The sequence below is a fragment of the Dendrobium catenatum genome, unplaced genomic scaffold (genome assembly GCF_001605985.2).
Source record: "Dendrobium catenatum unplaced genomic scaffold, ASM160598v2 fragScaff_scaffold_1116, whole genome shotgun sequence".
Taxonomy (NCBI): Eukaryota; Viridiplantae; Streptophyta; class Magnoliopsida; order Asparagales; family Orchidaceae; genus Dendrobium; species Dendrobium catenatum.
In genome coordinates, this window is record NW_021319578.1 from 224,303 (window position 1) to 243,481 (window position 19,179).

Consider the following 19,179-nt stretch of genomic DNA (forward strand, 5'->3'; position numbering starts at 1 on the left):
CTTGTTTTGTGTTTCAATTTGGGTTGATCAATTTCCTCTTATGTGTTTTATAATTCACTGGAATTAACTTCATTGATAATGCTCTATTAGGTTCTATAAAGGGTCTAACTAACAACCAGCTGGAGGAAATTGGTTGTCAGATCATTTTGGGGAACACATACCATTTGGCTCTTCATCCTGGTGCTGAATTGATAGATGATATCGGCGGTCTTCACAAATTTATGAACTGGAAAAGAGCATTACTTACTGATTCTGGTGGTTTTCAAATGGTTGTTGTTTTCTCCTTCATATTCTTTTAATTCACCTTGGCGTGCAATATTTCCTCCAGCTGTTAGTGCTCTTCTTGTTTACATTTTCTTGTCCTTGCATCCTAAGTTATCATATTGGTCATGCCATTTAATGTCGCAACTGGCATGTTGTGCTTTTATGTAGAGGATTTAGAACAAATATTAAATGATGGGAAGGATCTTGGGTTATGGCATAGATAGACTTAAGAGTACTGGTTTATCTCTACTGTGATATGGAGGTCCTGAACTATGGATTCGACCTCTTTGCAAACAATGGGGCAAGGCTTTGTACATCAATCCCTCCATAAAGCCTGTATTAGGGGAGTTTCATGCACTGAATTAGGCTCTTTTTTATATGTTAATGACCTTTTATGATTGAAAATGAATTAGAGGATTATGGTGCGATTGAAGAAGTAAAATATTCAATTAACTTTACCCAAAATGCTAAAGAATGCGTCTTTATTAATACCTTGGTATTGTTGAAGGAGTCATGAATGAAGCGTTTGTGGATAAAGAACAAAAAAGTTTGAATGTGGAATTCTTACCCATTTATAACATCTATTGATAGTGGTAGTTTAATTGGCCTCTGAAAGATTATACTGGTCTGAAAAATTATTTTTATGTCTATTATACTACCTTTTGGTGCTTTTTGATCTTGTTTGGAGAAGCGGTTCTTCCTAGTAGTTTTTTTTTTTTTGGGTTCAATGGTGTTTAATGCATAATATACGTTTCTCTTTTTTCCTCGTTGCTGCTAGCCTGCCTTTTTTTTTTTTTTTTGAGATCCCCAAAGTTGGTTCCTTGTTTTTGACGTGGTTTGCATGTTGGTTCTTTTACGTTTTTTCTTGTAAGTTTTTTAGTTTGTCATCAATTTTTTTCATTTAGGACAACATTATACCAGTTTCCTCATAAGATTTTTTCATTCCTCACTTGTTGTGCTGCCTGTTATAGTGAAGGGAGAAGGTGCTAGGGATGTTGGTGAGGTTTTTAAGGATTAGCAAATGAGGGCTGAAATTTCAATGGAGAATAAACAATATTTAAGTCCGCATTTCAGGAAAAAAAATGCAACAAAATTCACTAATGGTTAAATGAATCTAATTGGCTACCAGGGGAAATAGCGATGATCTAATTTCTGAAAAAATGATGGGCCTATGTGCAAATATTTCAAATATATGTCTTGTAAGTAATTATGAACGGTTTTTTGTTTCGTGAAAACACAAAAAACAAACGTGAAATCATTCGTAATAATAGAAAATTTCATTTTGATGATAGTTAATACAAAATGAAAAAAATCTAAGCTCCAAAGTTAAAGATTTTGTAAATAGTTTGTTATGGGCTATTAGTCTTGGTTATAACTTACAACCTATGTTGTACTTATTTGATCATTTTATCTTTCATGTTTATTCACCCTTGGTGCACCCTCGATGCTTATCACAGGTTCCTTCTGAAGCAAGAAATAGAATGCCCACGAGTTTAGCAGAAAGTTACATGCTACCAGTTCTTACACATTCCTGCTGCAAAAGTTTTTTCCAACTGTTGGTGTTTGTGCTAAGATTGGCTGTTGTTGAGACCCACGACATGATATTGCTTTTTTTTTTTCTTTTTGTAGGTTTCCCTGCTGCATTTGGCTGATATTACTGAAGAGGGAGTAACGTTTCAGGTACTCTTACCTCTCTTTCTTTACCTGTCATGAGATCTTCCTGAAGGAATCCTTCATATAGATTTTAGAATGTAAAAGCTGAAGTTGTGTGCTAAGCTCCTGCTTTATCCCTAGGCCACCTCAAGATCTTTGTCAAATCATTTTCTATGGTTTCATTATCAAGTTAAATGTGCAAATACTAAACTGATTAGCCTTATTGACTCTTTATTTTCATAATATTTAGCAAGTAATTGGTGATTTTTTATGCATACTACATGAATGCTTTTGGAGGTTATCAAAAGTTGTTTCAAGAAGTAGACTAACCCTTAAAACTATAATTATTATTGCTTTTACAACCTATTTTTAACTGGTTTGAAAACCTGTTCCTCCTGCTACGTCATTGTTTTGTATGGAGCAATAAGATGATATGCATGTTTATGTTGACGCCTAATGTTTCCAGTTCACTTTCCTATTCCTTTTTAATTAAGAGGCAAAACTTTTCATCTTCTGTTGACATTGGCGTTCCTTCATAACTCTTAGTGTTCTATGCTTATTTTACCAGTCTCCTGCTGATGGTAAACCTATGTTATTAACTCCGGAAGAATCAATCCGCATCCAGGTAAACACTTTATGACGCTTTAGTTGCTTAAAAATTGGATTTCATGGTAAAAAATGTATTTCATTGCGCACATTACCATTATGTTTTTTTTTTTAAAGTACTTTTGGTTCTAACAACATCATCTGGAAGTTGCTTGTATTTTGTCAATATTGAATTAGTTGCTAATTTACCAACTATGAGTTCTAAAATTTGCACCCCATCACTATTGAGAGAGTTTTTATATCTTATGGTCAAATTTTTAGAAGGCAGATTATGTTGCAGATAAGACACTACATAGAGGTTTCGCCTTCATTTTATGAGGACTTATAATCTAGTTTGAGGTTTTTGATAGTTGGAAGCTTATATGATTAGTTACTCCCATACTTTGTCAATGGTGAATGGCTCATTATGGTGCAAAGTTTCGCATGGAGCCATAATGCATAATGTAGGGTATGATGCGCAACTTTTAAACATGCCACACAATGTAAATTAATTTTAAAAAGTTTATATTATTATAAAAATTCATTAAATAACAAATAATTGGTTGATTTGAGTAAGACATGCACCATGAAGGGCAAAAAATTTGCTTATCAGACAATACATAAAATAAAGTATTTGCGGATTAGAATGGAAATTGGTAAACTCAAGGTCACATGTCTTGAAGTTGTGCATGATGATTTGAGAAGAATAAGTTTAACTCCTCTGTTACAACTTAGCAAGAACAAATGAAAAATATTGATTATAAACGGGGCTCCAAATGGTAGGATAGGGCTTAATGATATGAATCCTATGATGAAGCTTCCATTTCCTTAAAACTCTCTCTTTTATGAAATTGATGCTGCTAATCAGCAATATGAATACATTTCCTTTTTTTTTTTAATTTAAATTTCACTAAATATCATTGCCCCATTGCTCGGACCAATGGTTCTCTCTCAGCAAGTCAAAATATAAAGATAGCAAAATATACAGATATTATAGGTAGCGTCCTCTTTTTTTTGTTTTCCAAACCTTTCTATTGGTTGTATTTTATTTCGATGTTAGTTTTCATTGTAGAACAAAATAGGAGCTGATATCATCATGGCTCTTGATGATGTTGTAAAGACCACAATTACTGGCCCTAGAATCGAGGAAGCTATGTATCGAACTCTTCGTTGGATTGACAGATGCATAGCCGGTATGATCACCTCCAACATTTTTTTGTTAGAAATCTGTTTTTATTTTTTTGCTGTTATTGATTTTAATTCAATTAAAGGTTAACGATGGGATGAAAAGTTGATGTTTTCATTTTTTGAGCTGTTTTTTTTTTTTTGCATACTTGTTACGTATGGACCATTAAGGTTTCGTTTGGGACAGCTTTTTTATTACTTTTTAAAATATCTTTCTAGTACAAAAATTTCTTGAATTAGAAAATTTTATACTAGAAAGTCATTTTAGGAAGTCGTACGAAAGCTGTCCCAAATGAAGCTTAAATCTATGTAGGTGAAATGAGATGCAGTGCTATGACATTCTATCTAGATAGTGTTTTATTGATGATCTTTTTGTGCTTTTGGACCATTTGCATATACTAACTGCAGCTCATAAAAGACCTGAAGTGCAAAACCTATTCGGTATTGTACAGGGAGGACTTGATCCGACTCTCAGGTAAATTTTAATTTTCTCAGGTTTTAACCGTGATTGAATAAATTAACATGCTGCAACTGTTGGGAAATTCATAAAGAGATTTCAGGACTTCATGTTAGTTGTTTCACTTGTACTAATAAACTGAACTTTCCAGAGATATATGCGTGAAGGGCCTGGTTAGTCGCAATTTACCCGGGTATGATATACTTACGTTGTCATTGTACTCTTTTCAGACTTCTTATAGTGTTGATCTTTTTTCAATGGCTTTACTGGAATTGCCAATATCTTGATGTACAATTTTACACAAAATGGTGAAAGTCTTTAATGTTATCTAGATGGGCCAAATATGTACCTTTCTAGTTGAAGTAAATTATATTTTTCAAGTTCTTGTTTACTTGCCGTGGAGTTGCATTATATACTATGGTCACATACGCAATGACTTTTGCTTTAGATCCAGAATCTGTGATGGGTCTTGTATAAAAGTTGCTATGGTAGAATTTGTTCAATTGCATAGCATCTGATTTATAGCTTTTATCACTTTTTTACACTTAGGCTTCGTTTGGGATTACTTTCGTACTGCTTCTTAGAGCAGTTTTTTAGTACAAAATTTTTGATGTTTGTACTAGAAAACTGTTTTAAAAAGCAGTAAGAAAGCCGTCCCAAATGAAGCGTTAATATATTTGTTTGAGTCTATTTTGACTTCTGAATACTCACATACAATTAATGATGATACAATTTCTGATAATTGTCAGTAACTATTCCAACAACTCTCTTAAGGGTTGTTTAGTTGGAGGGTTTTGAGTGTATTGCATCAAATGTAGGGATTTTGAGTCTTTGACTGTTTGTTTGAGAGTAAAGCAAACCCTTTGTTTGTGAAGAATTTGAAATCACCCCATAGTTTATTTTTGGTGAATTACAAATTCTCCAATTCGAGTACATCACATTTCATGAAGCTTTGCTTGCAACCTCTGCTATGATGACCTCGACCTCCTCTAAGTGACGATGACCATGCCTGTGATGACCTTCACCATCGCTATGAGACTATGATGCACAAACACGAACACGGGACACATCAACTATTAAAAATATAGGATACGAATAAGGGTTGGACACGATATTTTAATTGTTATATTTTAAAAAGTGTATAACATTGAGTAAGTATAATATTAAAAATAATTTAGAAATTATAAGCCATTTAACTAGAATTTGTGCTTAAAATGATTAATATTAGGATGTCCAGAGTTTGACGTCAATGTTGTGTATCAGGCATCGAGAAAGGACATGAAAATGCTGTCGAGAGTCGGGCATTGATGTTATGTGGTAAGTATTGGGCATCAATGTCGAGATAGCATCTATTGTTGATGTTGAGAGGTCGTTGATGTTGAAAGGGCGTTGGTCGTCGATGTTAAGATGACGTCGAATAAAGATGAGCTGTCAAGTTGTGGGTGTAGAAATACACGTGTTGGAGGTGTGTCAAATGCGTGTCATGTCAGATACATGTTGGAAACACTGCACGCCTCTTTGAAGAGAAGTGTTGGTGCATCATAGCTATGTGACCGTGCCTACATTGACCATGCCTGCGATGACTGTGTATTTGAAGACCTTGTTTGTGACGCCTTGTTTGTGACGCCCTCGCCCTTACATTTTTCTTCACATGCAACAACTCCTGCCTCTGCTTTCGACGATCCCAACCTCGATTGACTCACACACTCCCCCCTACCTTAATAGAAAAAAAAAAATTAAAACATTGATTTACTTTGAAGTTACCCAAACACAAAGAAGAATAGCTTGAAATTATTTTACAAACTATCAAACACAAAAAACTATTTTAAATATGTTGAATTTATTATACATTGCATTTAGATGACATCTGGATTCTAAATACTGGCAACCGAACAACTCTTTAGATTTTCAACTTTTTTTTTACCATTTTTTATGAATTTTTCACTTTTGTGCTTACATATTTCTAAGTTAAGGCTAGATGATATTACGGGCACACTTGCGACATTGTAGTGTCCATTGTCATCTTTTTGGCATTCTTGGATCATTCTTTATTTCATCACCTTTGAAAAACAAAAATTGCATTCTTTACCATATTACTTTTAGTCTCTTTTTACAAATATAACATTGTTAATACCTTCTCAATATATGATGCGGACATCCAACCGTCCATGGCTATCCGAGGAGCTGAAGATCAACGGCTATCATCGTCCCACATTATCTTATATTTTATTTGTAATTTTTAAATTTTTATTATGAATTTTCCGTTTTTACCCTCACTTAAGAGGGTCGTCCTATACAAGCCTTAGGGGCATATGTGTCTTGTTTTAGTTTCTTAGGCCTATATATAGAGGTCCTTTCTTATGTAATGGGAGGATGAATTGTTAATGAAATTTTATTCTACTTGTTTGATCTCTTAGTGAGTTCATGAGAGGAGCAGGATCTCTTTGTGAGTTCCGAGATTCCCAAGATCTCTTTGTGACTTCTTGAGGAAGTGGAAGGATCTCTTTGTGAGTTCCGAGATTCCCAAGATCTCTTTGTGACTTCTTGAGGAAGTGGAAGGATCTCTTTGTGAGTTCCGAGATTCCCAAGATCTCTTTGTGAGTTCTTGAGGAAGTGGCGCTTGTAGATCTCTTTGTGAGTTCTATTGGCTGTGTTGCTCGAGGTGTGTAGCTCCGGATTTTCTTTTTCATAAACCCAATTTATTTCTTCTCTACCTAACCAAACTCTCTTCCTTCCAAATCCCCTCCACCGGTCCCCATAAGTCCACCGCCGGCCATCCCAGGCCAATCCCACCACCAGCGGCTCCGCCGAACTCCTTGGGACGACCAAGCCACCGGCCTCCCTCTTGGGAATTTCAAATTTGAAATTCAAATTTGTTTCCAAGAGGCATTGAAGACTTTCCTAAAATAGTTCCTTGATTTAAGGCTTTCATATTAATTGGATGTGAATTTGAATTTGAAATTCCAATTAATTCTAATTGATAGCCTCATTATTGGAAATTTTCCTTTCTTTCAAAATATGAATTTTAATTCAGATTTTATTGAATCTTTGATTAGTAATGTGGGCCTCACTCTACCTATGACAAATAATCTCCTCCCTCTCTCTATGTGGTCGGCCCCCTCATTGGGCATAATCTCTCTCCTATCTCATTAATAGCCCCCTCATTAAGCCTCCATAATTACCTCCCACAATTCCCTCTCATCCAATTTAATTCTCCTCATTAAATTTGAATTTAAATTCAAATTCATCCCGCCAATTCCACTTAATCTGAAATTTAATTTCAGATTTCCATTCCCTCCCCAAATTGATTTGGGATTTAATTAATCTTGCCACCTAGGCAAGTACATGGCATTTACGTTTCACATTAATATAATAATGTTAATACCTTTTATTGAAATATTGATGGAAATGCATCCTTGACTTTGTATAAAATGATTCTTTTTTGTTTAGAAGCTCTATGACTAAACATACTTGAGGACAAGGTTACATGATTATAATATTTTGTTTAACTTGAACATGCTTAAACTTTATCATACTTTTTTTTTGGTGAACAAACAGTCGTTTAGACATTGTTATGCATGCATGTAACTGTATGTTAATTCACACAGGATTATTCTGTTTGCTAACTAAGATAACTTCCATCGCAATTGATGTTGAGCCATTCTATTTGAAGTGATGATTATGAGCGGGGCAATGAAAGTGGGGATTGTAGGAGACTTTTGAAACTAGAGACTGCTGAGAGGGAGAACCATGGAGATTAATAGATCGAAGAATCCCTTAAATAAACAAGGAGACAAAAGATAAACAAAAAGAAAGCATGATAAACCCTTCGATTAGGAGAAGGGGGAGGCAATTGCTAGAGGAGATGACAAAATAAAGTCTTATTTTTATTTCGCTATCAACTTTCTGATTTACAGCATAAAGCCTATTTATTATTATAATAATTATAAATTTTGATTTTTTTTAATTCTAGTAAAATAAAAATAATGGGAAATTTTTTGCCATTCCTAATGAGAAAATGATAAATACTAATGGAGAAAATGATAAATACTAAGCAATGATATAAGAACAGTTGACCAAACATGATTATTTTGTCACAAATAAGACTCAATACTTATAATTGAAAGTAAGCATCTCACATGAGATCAAGTGGAGCCTTTGTAATCTTTTGATTTACTTTTTTAAGTGCACACTCAATATTTATAATTGAAAGTAAACATCCCACATGAGATCAAGTGGAGCCTTTGTAACCTTTTGATTTGCTTTTTTTAAGTGCACCCGTACTAAGGGTACAAAATCTTCACGTTTTCGTTATTGTGCTCATAAAACAATGGTAAAATATAACGTTTGCATTATAATCATTGAACTCATTGGGAACAGCTGAGGCATAATATACACATGATGAAAGAGCTCATATTATTGATTGGTTTCTTGACAGCTATGCTATTGGCGGTCTTGCAGGAGGTGAAGATAAAGACTCTTTTTGGCGCGTTGTAGCACAGTGCACTGCTGCCCTACCAGAGGATAAGCCCCGCTATGTGATGGTGTGTATTCTTATTACGTGAAAATAATTTAATAAGTGAACAAGCATGTTCATGCCCCCCTTGAAGATTTTCTCTTTCAAGATTCAGTCTGCTCTATTTTGCAGGGTGTTGGTTATCCGCTAGATATTGTAGTTTGCAGCGCGCTAGGTGCAGATATGTATGACTGTGTTTATCCTACACGTACTGCTCGCTTTGGCACGGCACTCATACCTGAGGTGAATTCATCCATTGAGCTATATTTTCCACTTTCAATCACATTGTGAAGAACTAACGTTTTAATTCATCATTGAGGTATACAAAATTTGTTTTAGCATTTATGTATGTGAAACGTTAAGTTATCCTGATGTTTATGGCGCTTTGTGATTAATTTTTTTTTTTGGAATAATTAACAACATTGCAGAAAAGTAGATCTTCCAAGATGTAAAGAAAAAAGTGATTTGAAGTTAGCAAATTATCTAAGAACACTTGAGGTTGATAGGTTGCTGCAATGATAATGAGTGACTTGTTGCTTTTCAAATGAAAACGAAAGTGAATAATATACTTTTACTAATACAAATAAATTAATAGAATAAATATAATTCAGCTGTTCACCTGTATCAGCCTTTGGTTGTCAATTAAAATCATTAATGCGAGCACAATTATTGGAAAATTTAACCCTTTTTCGAGGCAATTGATCCCCTTTTACGATGGCTTGGCTGAAGATGTGGCAAATGCAACCTGGCATAAAAAATGATTGATGCCGTTATGTAATTACTTTGTATTTTACCTAAATGATCCATTTAGGTCAGTAATGTTGATACAATTATTTTGAAATTTTGATCCTTCCCGAGGTCTCCAACTATTTTGATTTTACAATGTTTTAATAATGAAAGAGAAGCTTATAACTTTGCAAAGTTTCGAATATGTTATTGTTTCCGTTCCTAGTTCATAAGCTTCATGGTTTGCAATGACTTAGTTTCTTATGCATCCTCACCTTAGGATATTTCCAGTTCTTCATCCTGTTAGGGAAATTAAATTGTTCTTATTATTAACGGTTTCCTTGCTTCTTATTAAGGGTGTATTGAAGTTGACGCACATGGCAATGGCCAGTGATGTACGCCCTATTGATTCGACATGTATATGTATGGTGAGCCTTATTAACAATAGATCATGTCTATCATTGTCATTTGATTTTTTTTTTTTTTTGAGATATTTAGGTCAATTAAGGCAGACTCAAACACACATCGCATACACAAGACTCGAATTTAAGACCTTTTAGTTGGTAGCCTAAGCTCCCAACCAACAGATGAACAGACCAAGATGAATTATGTTCATTTGATTTTTTTATTTGACATACTTCTTTGCAGGTATGTAAGAACTATACAAGAGCTTACATTCATTATCTTGTTACCAAAAATGCCATGGGTTCTCAACTTCTATCATATCACAATCTTTCATATATGATGAGGGTAAGCATATTTTTTCCCTCCAGCCCAAGCGTACTGCTCTGCCTGGTTTCTTTAAAGCGGGAAAAGAAAATATATTTGGAAGGTGTTCTATCAATTTTTTTGTTCACCTAGTTGAGTATCAAATGCAACATTTAGGAAAAAGCTCAGGCAAGGGGTTTTTCTTATGGGATTTCCGTTCATGTGAGAAAATGTTAATTTTTTTTTATACGAAAGCCTGACAAAAGTCATTAGGACAATTTGGGCTTACATTTGCTAATTCTATTTAGCACCAGTTTGATCCATCTGACGTGTTCACATTGCTAAATTGCCATGTTGTTTGGCTCATGTTTAACATTTTCTCACTTAAGAAACTAACCGTCTTAAAATATTTGTTCTTCGTTTTTGAATTTTGACACAATTTATTTCTGTGTACTTTTTGTTCTAGTCTGATAAATTATTCTTGTTGGCAGTTAAGCCAGGATCTTCACACATCAATAATAGAGGGCCGATTCCCAGAGTATGTGAAGTGAACGTCTTTTTATTTGAATTAAAGGCTTTTACGGGTGCTTTCTCTTACTTAAATTTGTAGGCCGGTTTTTTATTTGGTGTGTGATCTTTTTATAGGTTTGTGCAAGGATTTCTACGTACACAGGTTTGTCTTAGTCTCCCACTTGCAATGATTATGACCTTACCCTTATACTTTATCTAGTTACAAGTGTTTGTGTAAAATCTAAGATGCTGGTTAGCGCCTTAAATGTTCTTTTTTGACAATTCCCCAGGCATACTGGAGTATTTGTGCTAAGTTTTGTAAATATTTTTTCATGCAGTTTTTGTAGATCACAATTTTTTTTTCCTTTGAAAATTGTCTGATTGGGTATCTACTTAAGAAAACGATTGCTGCTACTTCTTTTGATCTTCCCCCACCATGAAATTGAAAGAACATTTGTTCTTAATTACCAGTTACATATAAGCTTCGCAAGTCATTCAAGTAGTGAATGATTTTTACCATATATATGATGTACTTTTTTCCATAAGTAACCAACATAGTAGCTGTGCTTTGTGAATGTTTTTAGGGGGCTCACCCTTTTTGCACCATAAGCATTTCTTCCATTTAGCTTAGGTTTTGATGTAGGCAAAGGGGGAGGTCAAAACAAGTTCGGTTGTAATTTTTTTGAGTTTCTTTATCTCTACAAACTTACAAAAATTTTAACTCAACTTATTTTGACCCCCTCTTGCCTACATCAGGTTTTATATAGGGGTGTAATATAGTTGAGTAAAGCTTATGTTATGGTGACTAGCTAGATTTAGCCGTTTAAGCTTGGGCTAGGACTAGACTTGAGCTCTTTTGCAAAGTTCGATCTCAACTTATTTGTTTGCTCCGGTTTATTTTGCTGGGTAAACCAAGGCGGAGAAGGAGATCTATCGGAAATGTTGTGGTGCTGTGGTGTGATGGTGTTGTAGTATGGTGATGAGGAAGCAATGCAATTGGAGGAGAGAGCAGGCCTGTCTTTTTTAATGGAATTATTAAAGAAGAGTTTTTGAGGTGGTGGAGAGAACGCAACAATTGAGTTGCTGGCTGCGAAGGTAGAGAAGCCATCTTATTTTCTAGTGAGTCGATGAAGGAGGAGAAAGAGAAGAATTGAGCTACAACCCACATCTCCAAGCTTTGGAGTGCACAAAATGGAGGCAACAATAGAGGCAGTGTGATGTAGGACTACATGCACATGTGATGTTATTAAATTTGAAATTACAACCTCATGATAAGAACAATAACAATTAATCAACTTCCCACATATTAAGCAAAAGATTGAAACCAACAAGATAATGATTAAACTCAGGCAATCAGTTAGATGATAAAATTAGGAGCATAAAATAATCAATTTAAATCAGGCCCTGCTAATGTGGAGCTTTCAAAGAAAATCCCTCGATTAGCAATTAGATTAGTCACTATAAGCATCCACTCACACACGCTCATAATAAGGGCTAAGCGTAGAAGCCTTCATAATTTCAATGATGCCACAATCGAGGAGTTAATGATAAAAGGTTTAGGAGAAGAGTTCACAATTCTCAAGCTTCTGGACTTTGCTCCATCATTCTCCAGGATCTGGCCGTTGATCGTCCTTGCATGCGCTTTGAAGCCAACACACCTTGTAGTCGACAAGGGATTAAAGTGCTGGAACGGTTGGGATGTGGCCGGCCAAGGGAGGAGGATTTATTTTTCCTTAGGTGAAAACATCAAGCGAAGGAGAAGAAGTGTAGAGAGGCGGATGGGGGTGCTTATGGCTGGCCCTAGAGAGGTGTTTAATTCCTTACTTGGGGTGATGAGTATGGAAGGGCAGCAAATAGTAAACTCTGAATTTAATTCCAGCAATTAACAAAATTTTGGAATTGATTTCTTGTCTAGGTGGCATCCAAATTAAGACAAGAATCAATTGGGGTTTAATAGGAATTAGTGGCCACTTTAAGTGGAGGAAAGATTGGGGGAGATTTGAATTTGAATGACCATAAATTAGGGGTAAGGAGGGGGCGGCACGCCCAAATGGGAGGGGAATTGATTGGGGAGCATTAGTGGGAAATTAATAATTAGAGGAGAGAGGGGTGGGGGCGGCAAGGCCAGGGAGAGGGAATTAATGAGAGGGTTTAAAGAGGTTGCTAAATTTAGGACAGTAATTGGGGTATAGGAAATTTAGGCAACCTTTTTTCAAATTAATGTTAGCATGATTGGGGGAAACCTTCATAACATATCTCTTCTCATTTTGGAAAGAAATTTCAAATTTCAATTTACTTGAATATGAAATTATTGACTTTCCAAATTTATAATGAGCCAACTTTGGAAAGTATTGAATGCTTGGTTTGAAATTTTGAGAGTCAAGGGAAGGAGTGGTGGCCGACGGCTAGGAGGGGAGGTGGAGCCGGCGGTTTGGTGGGGTCGGCCAAGCGTAGGAGGAGAGGGAGATCGGCGGCTAGGAGGAAAGGAGGGGTCGGTGGTTTGGTGGGGGTTGGCCAAGCGTAGAGGGAGAGGGAGGTCGACGGCTAGGAGGAAAGGAGTCGGTGGTTTGGTGGGGGTCGGCCAAGCATAGGGGGTGAGGGAGGCCGGCGGTTAAGAGGAAAGGAGGGAAGGGAAGTTTGCAAAGGAGATTGACTGCAAGCCCGGACGCTTCTTGCGGTTAACGGGTGATGTCTTTCCCTCACCTAGGGACTTCAAATTCTCACAACTCTACAAGAAACAAGGTGTAGAAATTTTTCATTCATAATAATCATCATCCTCTCCAAAGAGGGGGAGGGGTCTATAAATGACCAAAATACAATGACATGTCTAATGACAAAAGTGCCCCTTGGGGTCACATAAGCCTACTCCCTCAAGTGAGGGTACAAACGGAAAAAGATACATAAATAAATCAAATACACATAGAAGCTCATAAATAAAGTGGTCCAATCATAGTTGTAGATCTTCGGCCCCTTCTCTAATTAACTTTCCACGGTCGGATGTCCTCATCATTCTATCGGGGGTGGAAAAGAGCTCTATTCCGTTGATTATGCGTCCCGGGTGCTCTCATAGATCTCTAGTGCTTCTTGATCAATCCGTTGAAGCGCCTCACGCTCTAACCAAGTGTTATTTGTCTCTGGCTTACCTCTCCACCTTACTAAATATCTTCTTCGTCCATCCTCTTTCATGGAAATGATGTCATCGTTTAAAATCTTGTCAATTTTCTCTGCAATAAGTGTTTTGAAAATATTTGGAAGTGGAGGAAGGCTTGGGTTCTCACAGGGTTGGGTCACACAAAGCTCAATTTGTAGTGGATTAGGTGGATTAAACTTTGGACCCTCATATGATACTAAATCTTCAATGTTAAAAGAGGGATTAATATTGAAATATGTAGGTAGATCCACCACATATGCATTGTCATTGATTTTCTTGATTATTTTAAATAACCCTGTGTTTTTAGCATGTAATTTCTTAACGGCCCCTTTCGGAAAATCTTCTGGACAAATTCGGATCATCACCGACTCACCAACTTTGAATTTCTTGAATCTTTATTTAAGATCGACGTAAAGTTTATAATTTGCATTGCTCTCAATATGGCGTGCAATTTCTTTATGCAATTCATGCAAATGAAGATGCAAATCCAGAAATCCTATACTTATGACACATGGGTATGAGATCTAAAGGCTGTCTAAGCTTGTACCCATATACAATTTTAGCAGGACTCAGACCAGTGGTGCGGTTCACAGAATTGTTATTAGCAAATTCAGCCGTGGGGAGTTTGGAATCCCAGTCTTTAACGTGCTCACCTACTAAGGACCTCAGCAAGTTTCCTAAACTCCTATTGACCACTTCAGTTTGACCATCCGTCGAGGATGAAAGTCTATGGAAAATTATAATTTGGTGTCCATTTTCATACAGAGAGTCTTCTAAAAGGAACTCGTGAATTTGATATCTCTATAAGATACAATGATCTTTGGTAAACCATGTAATCTGACGATCTCATTAAGATTACCTTGCTTGATTGTTCAATTTTCGGTTTTGATCTTATAGATGTGGGTAACATCATTTATGTTTGAGTATGTTTGCTTGACAACACCCCTAACTTTTGTGGTGGAGAAGATCATATATTATCCACTGATTTCCGGTAACATGATGTTGTACAACCATGTCATGATCATGAATCTTCTTTATCCTAAAGTATAACTTTTGGGTATTTTGACTCCAGTGAAGGATCTAGAAAATGATGGATCTTTATCCATTCAATCACAGATGTCTTCACGATTTGGGACCATTTCAGGTAATTTCACCTATTTAAGCAATATGAAGCTTGTAGCCTCGAGAGCTCTCTTTTAATTTGACTTTCACTGTTCATAATGTTTGAGTCCTTGGAAGGGAAGTCCAAGAAATCAGAGAAGAAATGATCTCGACAAGAAGAAAGAAAAAAAAGAAACAGAGTGGAGAAAGCAAAAACCTAACTTTGTAGAAGAGTAGAAAAGTTATTTTGAATTTTATTATTTGATTCCTTACAAAGTGTGGAAGTATTTATACACTTTTTTAAATGGTCTACAATGGAAATAAATCGAAGTTATTTACAAAATGAGAAAAAAAGTCCCAAAATGGGTCGACAGCTAGAATAGGAAGTGGAGACACAAGAATTATAATCTAAGGGTTATGAGATGATCGATCCAATGATTAGGACTTTTCATCCGTATGCTTGAAGATCTCTAGCATGATCGATTGACCTGTGGGTTCCTTGATCCTTCAACAGATTATACATTTCTTCTCTTGAAAAACTTACCATACATTTCTATCAAATCTTTCTTATATTTCAAATATGAACTGAAATCAGAAGGTTGAGGTTTACCTTTTAAAAGAAAAAGTAGAAAGCAAAGACCTAGGAATTTCTTCCTCCTTCCCAAATCGATCTTGCTTGATGTCAAAGTCTTCTCGGGTCTCCTTTTCACACAAGATAAAACTTTTGAGTATGATTTGTTGCGAGACCGGCTTGTGGCTTCTTCACCTACACGACCTCCTGTTCACCTTAGCTCGATCGACCTCCCACTTTCTCTCTCTTCATCACTCTTTCTCTTATTCTTGCTCTCCTCTCGCCCTCACTCTCGCATTTGCTCACCTCCTTTACTTAGTTATCTCGTTTTCTTGCCTCTTTAAGGCTTGAAAACCAGTTGCTTTGGGACAGTTCAATTGAGCTGAAGGATACCCCTATTATATCTGAGTAGGATCAGCAGACCGTTAAGCTTAACACAATCCTACAATGGCAGAGAGGCTACTTGATAAGAAAAGGAAAACCCCCAGTAGGGCAACGGTTCAGCATTGTCTTTAGGGCATCTCCAACTGAAAAAACTCAATTTTCACTCCAAAATACAGTAATACATCAAAATGCAGAAACTCGTCTCCAATTGAACTCCATTTTTTGATAACAAAAAAAGAATCTTCATAGTATATTATTTCCCATACTTTATTTTATATATTTTTAATCATATATTTATATTAAAAAAAAAAACATTTAGCTGGTGAACAGTTCGACACTAATATTGACGTCGCACTGTTCAACCACAAGCAAACAACGGAAAATTTGACGTTTGGCTGGAGCGACCGAACGACGCCACATACTTGATGTTCGATTGCAGAAGGCCTTAAACTACATAACAAAAGCAATTTCCAAAAATCTGGAGAGTTTACTCAAGTGCTTGCGCAACTAACGCTTGTTGAAATTTATGCTTGTTTCCTTTTTTTATTAAAGCTTGAATTTATATTTCTGATCGTTTGTATTATTTTTGTTGGCCTTTGGATTTGCAGTTTCCGAAAGGCGATGTTCCAGTGTGGGTATGCAATGCCATGGAGGTTGCTGGTATTGATATCTCATCTTGCTGTGCTCCATTCCAATCACCTCTTGCTTAGCTGAACAATTTCAACCATAGAAACTGGAGCTATATGGATTTTCCCACAACAAGTAATTTATTTTTAGGAGATTATTGTCGAGTCCTTGTAATTTTTATCCTTTTACAATTCTATTGTCCTTTGCAATTTTGTTCCATCAAGGCACCAGTCAGGGAGTAATTATTGTGTCCGGACACTAAACGCATCCAGAGTTCAATAAAAAAACGCCACGTCATTGGGCGCTCGGTATGCTCGGTACTGAGTCCGGACACAATAATTTTTCCAGCTAGGAGGGAGAAAATAATAGAAATAGTAAAAATAGTATTGTTGAAAGGAATTTGCCGATTTTGTTTATTTTTCTTGGAAATTCTAAAAAATGTAAGAAATATTATTCGAATATGACTGTGGCATGAGGGGCCTAAAAACCACAGAAAATTTAAGAGGATGAGGATGAGTGGCAGATTTAACAGGGAAAAAAAAACATTAATTTTTGAAGAACATTTATCAGAAAATCCTACTTTCAGCTGTTTTCATGCAAAACAATTTTTTTCCCTGTAAAAGGGGGTGAATATATCATACTATTCTCATCAAAATTTCGTTTGTAGGTTGGTTTTTTAAAATAGTTAGATTTATTTAGCTCTTTTTTTTTTAATCAATTGAAAAAATATTTTGACAGTGTTGAAGAGTTGGATAATCTTAGGGTTTGTATGTAATGGTGGTAATTTTTTTATGAAATTGACTGTGAAGTTGATGGGAGGAAACTAATTTGGCTATTTTGTTTTATAAAGAAGTTTTTAGTATAGAAAATTTTAAAAATAATGAGAAAATAATAATTACATAAAATTAGGATTGTTATTTAATTGATGTTATAATAACAAGTTGTCTCAATTCGTTTTTTAAATTTTAAAAATAGCATTATGCTATGAGCATTTGTGTTTGTGTGCAGAATGTCTGAAAATTGGTGGAAATGGCAACCTTGATCAAAATAAAGGCACGTAGTTTGATATGATCACTATTCTTTTCTGAAAAATTGTGAAGTGTCTATTGGAGAAATTATTTTGTTCGGAGGCCCTATATAACTCTATGTTTGGAGGCGAATTAGGAGCAATCACGTCAGCGGTATCGAGCTGAGGTATCGATTCGTACTGAGCTATGATATCGATAGGTATCTAGCCATGATACGCGCGGCCTATTTTGATTGGTCTCATTTGAGATACGGATAGGTTTAACTTCTGTGACACAATGATAATAAATATGAATAATTTATTAATTGGATGAATGTGATTGGTAGTTTCTTGCTATTTGCGTGATAAGATTAAATAATAAATAACCAATCAATTCACGATGTGGGCAGTCAACTTGCAGGGTTACATCGGTGCATTCTCCTCCGTCCATTTTCACCATCGCATAATTTTTTTTTTAATTTCTTTATCTTTGTTTATTAGGGTAAAACAAACGGACGCTACACGTGGACGTAAGTATGCTATTCTTCGTGAGCTATCTCTAGAGTTCGTTTCAACACGTGGCTATTCCAGCTTGAAATTTGTCACCGCTTTATTTTTTTCTTTTAATGAATTAAAAAGCATTTTTGGGCATGAGTTTACTTGGCATCTCCAACAGAAATTTTCACTTTCCACTCTAAAATACCTTAAATTTTTTAAAATGGGGTAGTTCATCTCTAATGAAATTTCATTTTTTTTTGCGCACTTCTTTTTTGAGGAATCATCTCTCTCATGCTTCGCATGCTTACTGCGAAACTAAGCAAAGCACGAAGGTAATCGCTTTTTTTTTTGCATAGTTGAACAATAAAAGTCAATATTGATGTCCACCTACCGATGTTTGAAGTGAGATTTAGAGCTCAAATATAGCGATTCGTGGACTGCATACAATGATATGTAGTTCGGTTGGAGATGATCTTACCTCTCTTTGCCATTTGGATTGATGTTTTAAATTTAAATATGTTCTCATCACTTTTATTTTGATTACTTTGTATTAATTGAGTATGATTAAAGTTTTATAAATGTTTTTGTTATTTTAAAAATAAATTTTAATATATATATTTAAAAATAAAAAAAAATTAAAAGCTATCCCAAATGATATATAAGAGCCTATTTTGGGATAGATTGTTCTATGTGGATACCAAACAGTTTATCGTTCAGAGGCCAATTAGGAGCAGCCACGGTGTAGCCATGTCATTTAGTACCAAGTAGTACCGAGCTTGGTATCGAGCAGTATCGAGTCGCGGCACCGAGTAGGGGTAACATGGCGCATTTTCATTGGGTTCTGGACGGCGTTCGGTGTCCGCAAATAATAATTCATCATATTTTGAATAATTGTAATTTTTTATTAATATGATTTTAATGCAATAGTGAAAAAAATAATTTTTTGAAGCTTATTGTAAAAAATAGTTTTTTAGCCTACTAAATTTTGTGAAAGTAGTAAAAAAGTGGCAGTCAAATAAGAATTATGATTATGATCTTAAAGTAAAATAATAAGATAGTCATCTTAAATTTATTTCCTTAAAATGTTGAATTAATTATATTTAATTTTAGTAATTTAAAATAGAATGAATGAATAATAATTATTCTCAATGATCAAATTATGATTATTATATAATATTAGCGCCACAACATCCCATCCGATGGCCCCGGGGAGTCGAAGAGTTAAACCGCCTCTCCT

The 19,179-nt window shown here is 35.4% G+C and overlaps 2 protein-coding genes across 4 annotated transcripts in view; both read left to right on the top strand.

Moving 5' to 3' along the window:
• The window catches only part of LOC110116707 (queuine tRNA-ribosyltransferase catalytic subunit 1-like), a 40,051-nt gene extending 23,053 nt beyond the window's left edge, over positions 1 to 16,998 (top strand). For 2 of the 3 annotated variants that reach the window (XM_020850399.2, XM_020850400.2), the window contains exon 16: positions 16,420 to 16,998. In XM_020850399.2, the coding sequence (XP_020706058.1) occupies positions 16,420 to 16,521 (102 nt within the window). In that variant the 3' untranslated portion in view covers positions 16,522 to 16,998. Of the gene's footprint in view, positions 1 to 14,827; positions 14,900 to 16,419 lie in introns of all 3 variants that reach the window. The other variant, XR_003702032.1, reaches the window with a different exon arrangement.
• On the top strand, positions 7 to 8,847 carry LOC114580589 (queuine tRNA-ribosyltransferase catalytic subunit 1-like). The gene is made up of 8 exons (XM_028698580.1): positions 7 to 269; positions 1,894 to 1,944; positions 2,486 to 2,542; positions 3,575 to 3,695; positions 4,096 to 4,162; positions 4,296 to 4,337; positions 8,606 to 8,688; positions 8,793 to 8,847. The coding sequence occupies exons 1-7, from the start codon at positions 222 to 224 to the stop codon at positions 8,610 to 8,612; spliced, it is 393 nt and encodes a 130-aa protein (XP_028554413.1). The 5' UTR covers positions 7 to 221; the 3' UTR covers positions 8,613 to 8,688; positions 8,793 to 8,847.
• Positions 16,999 to 19,179: the final 2,181 nt, after the last annotated feature.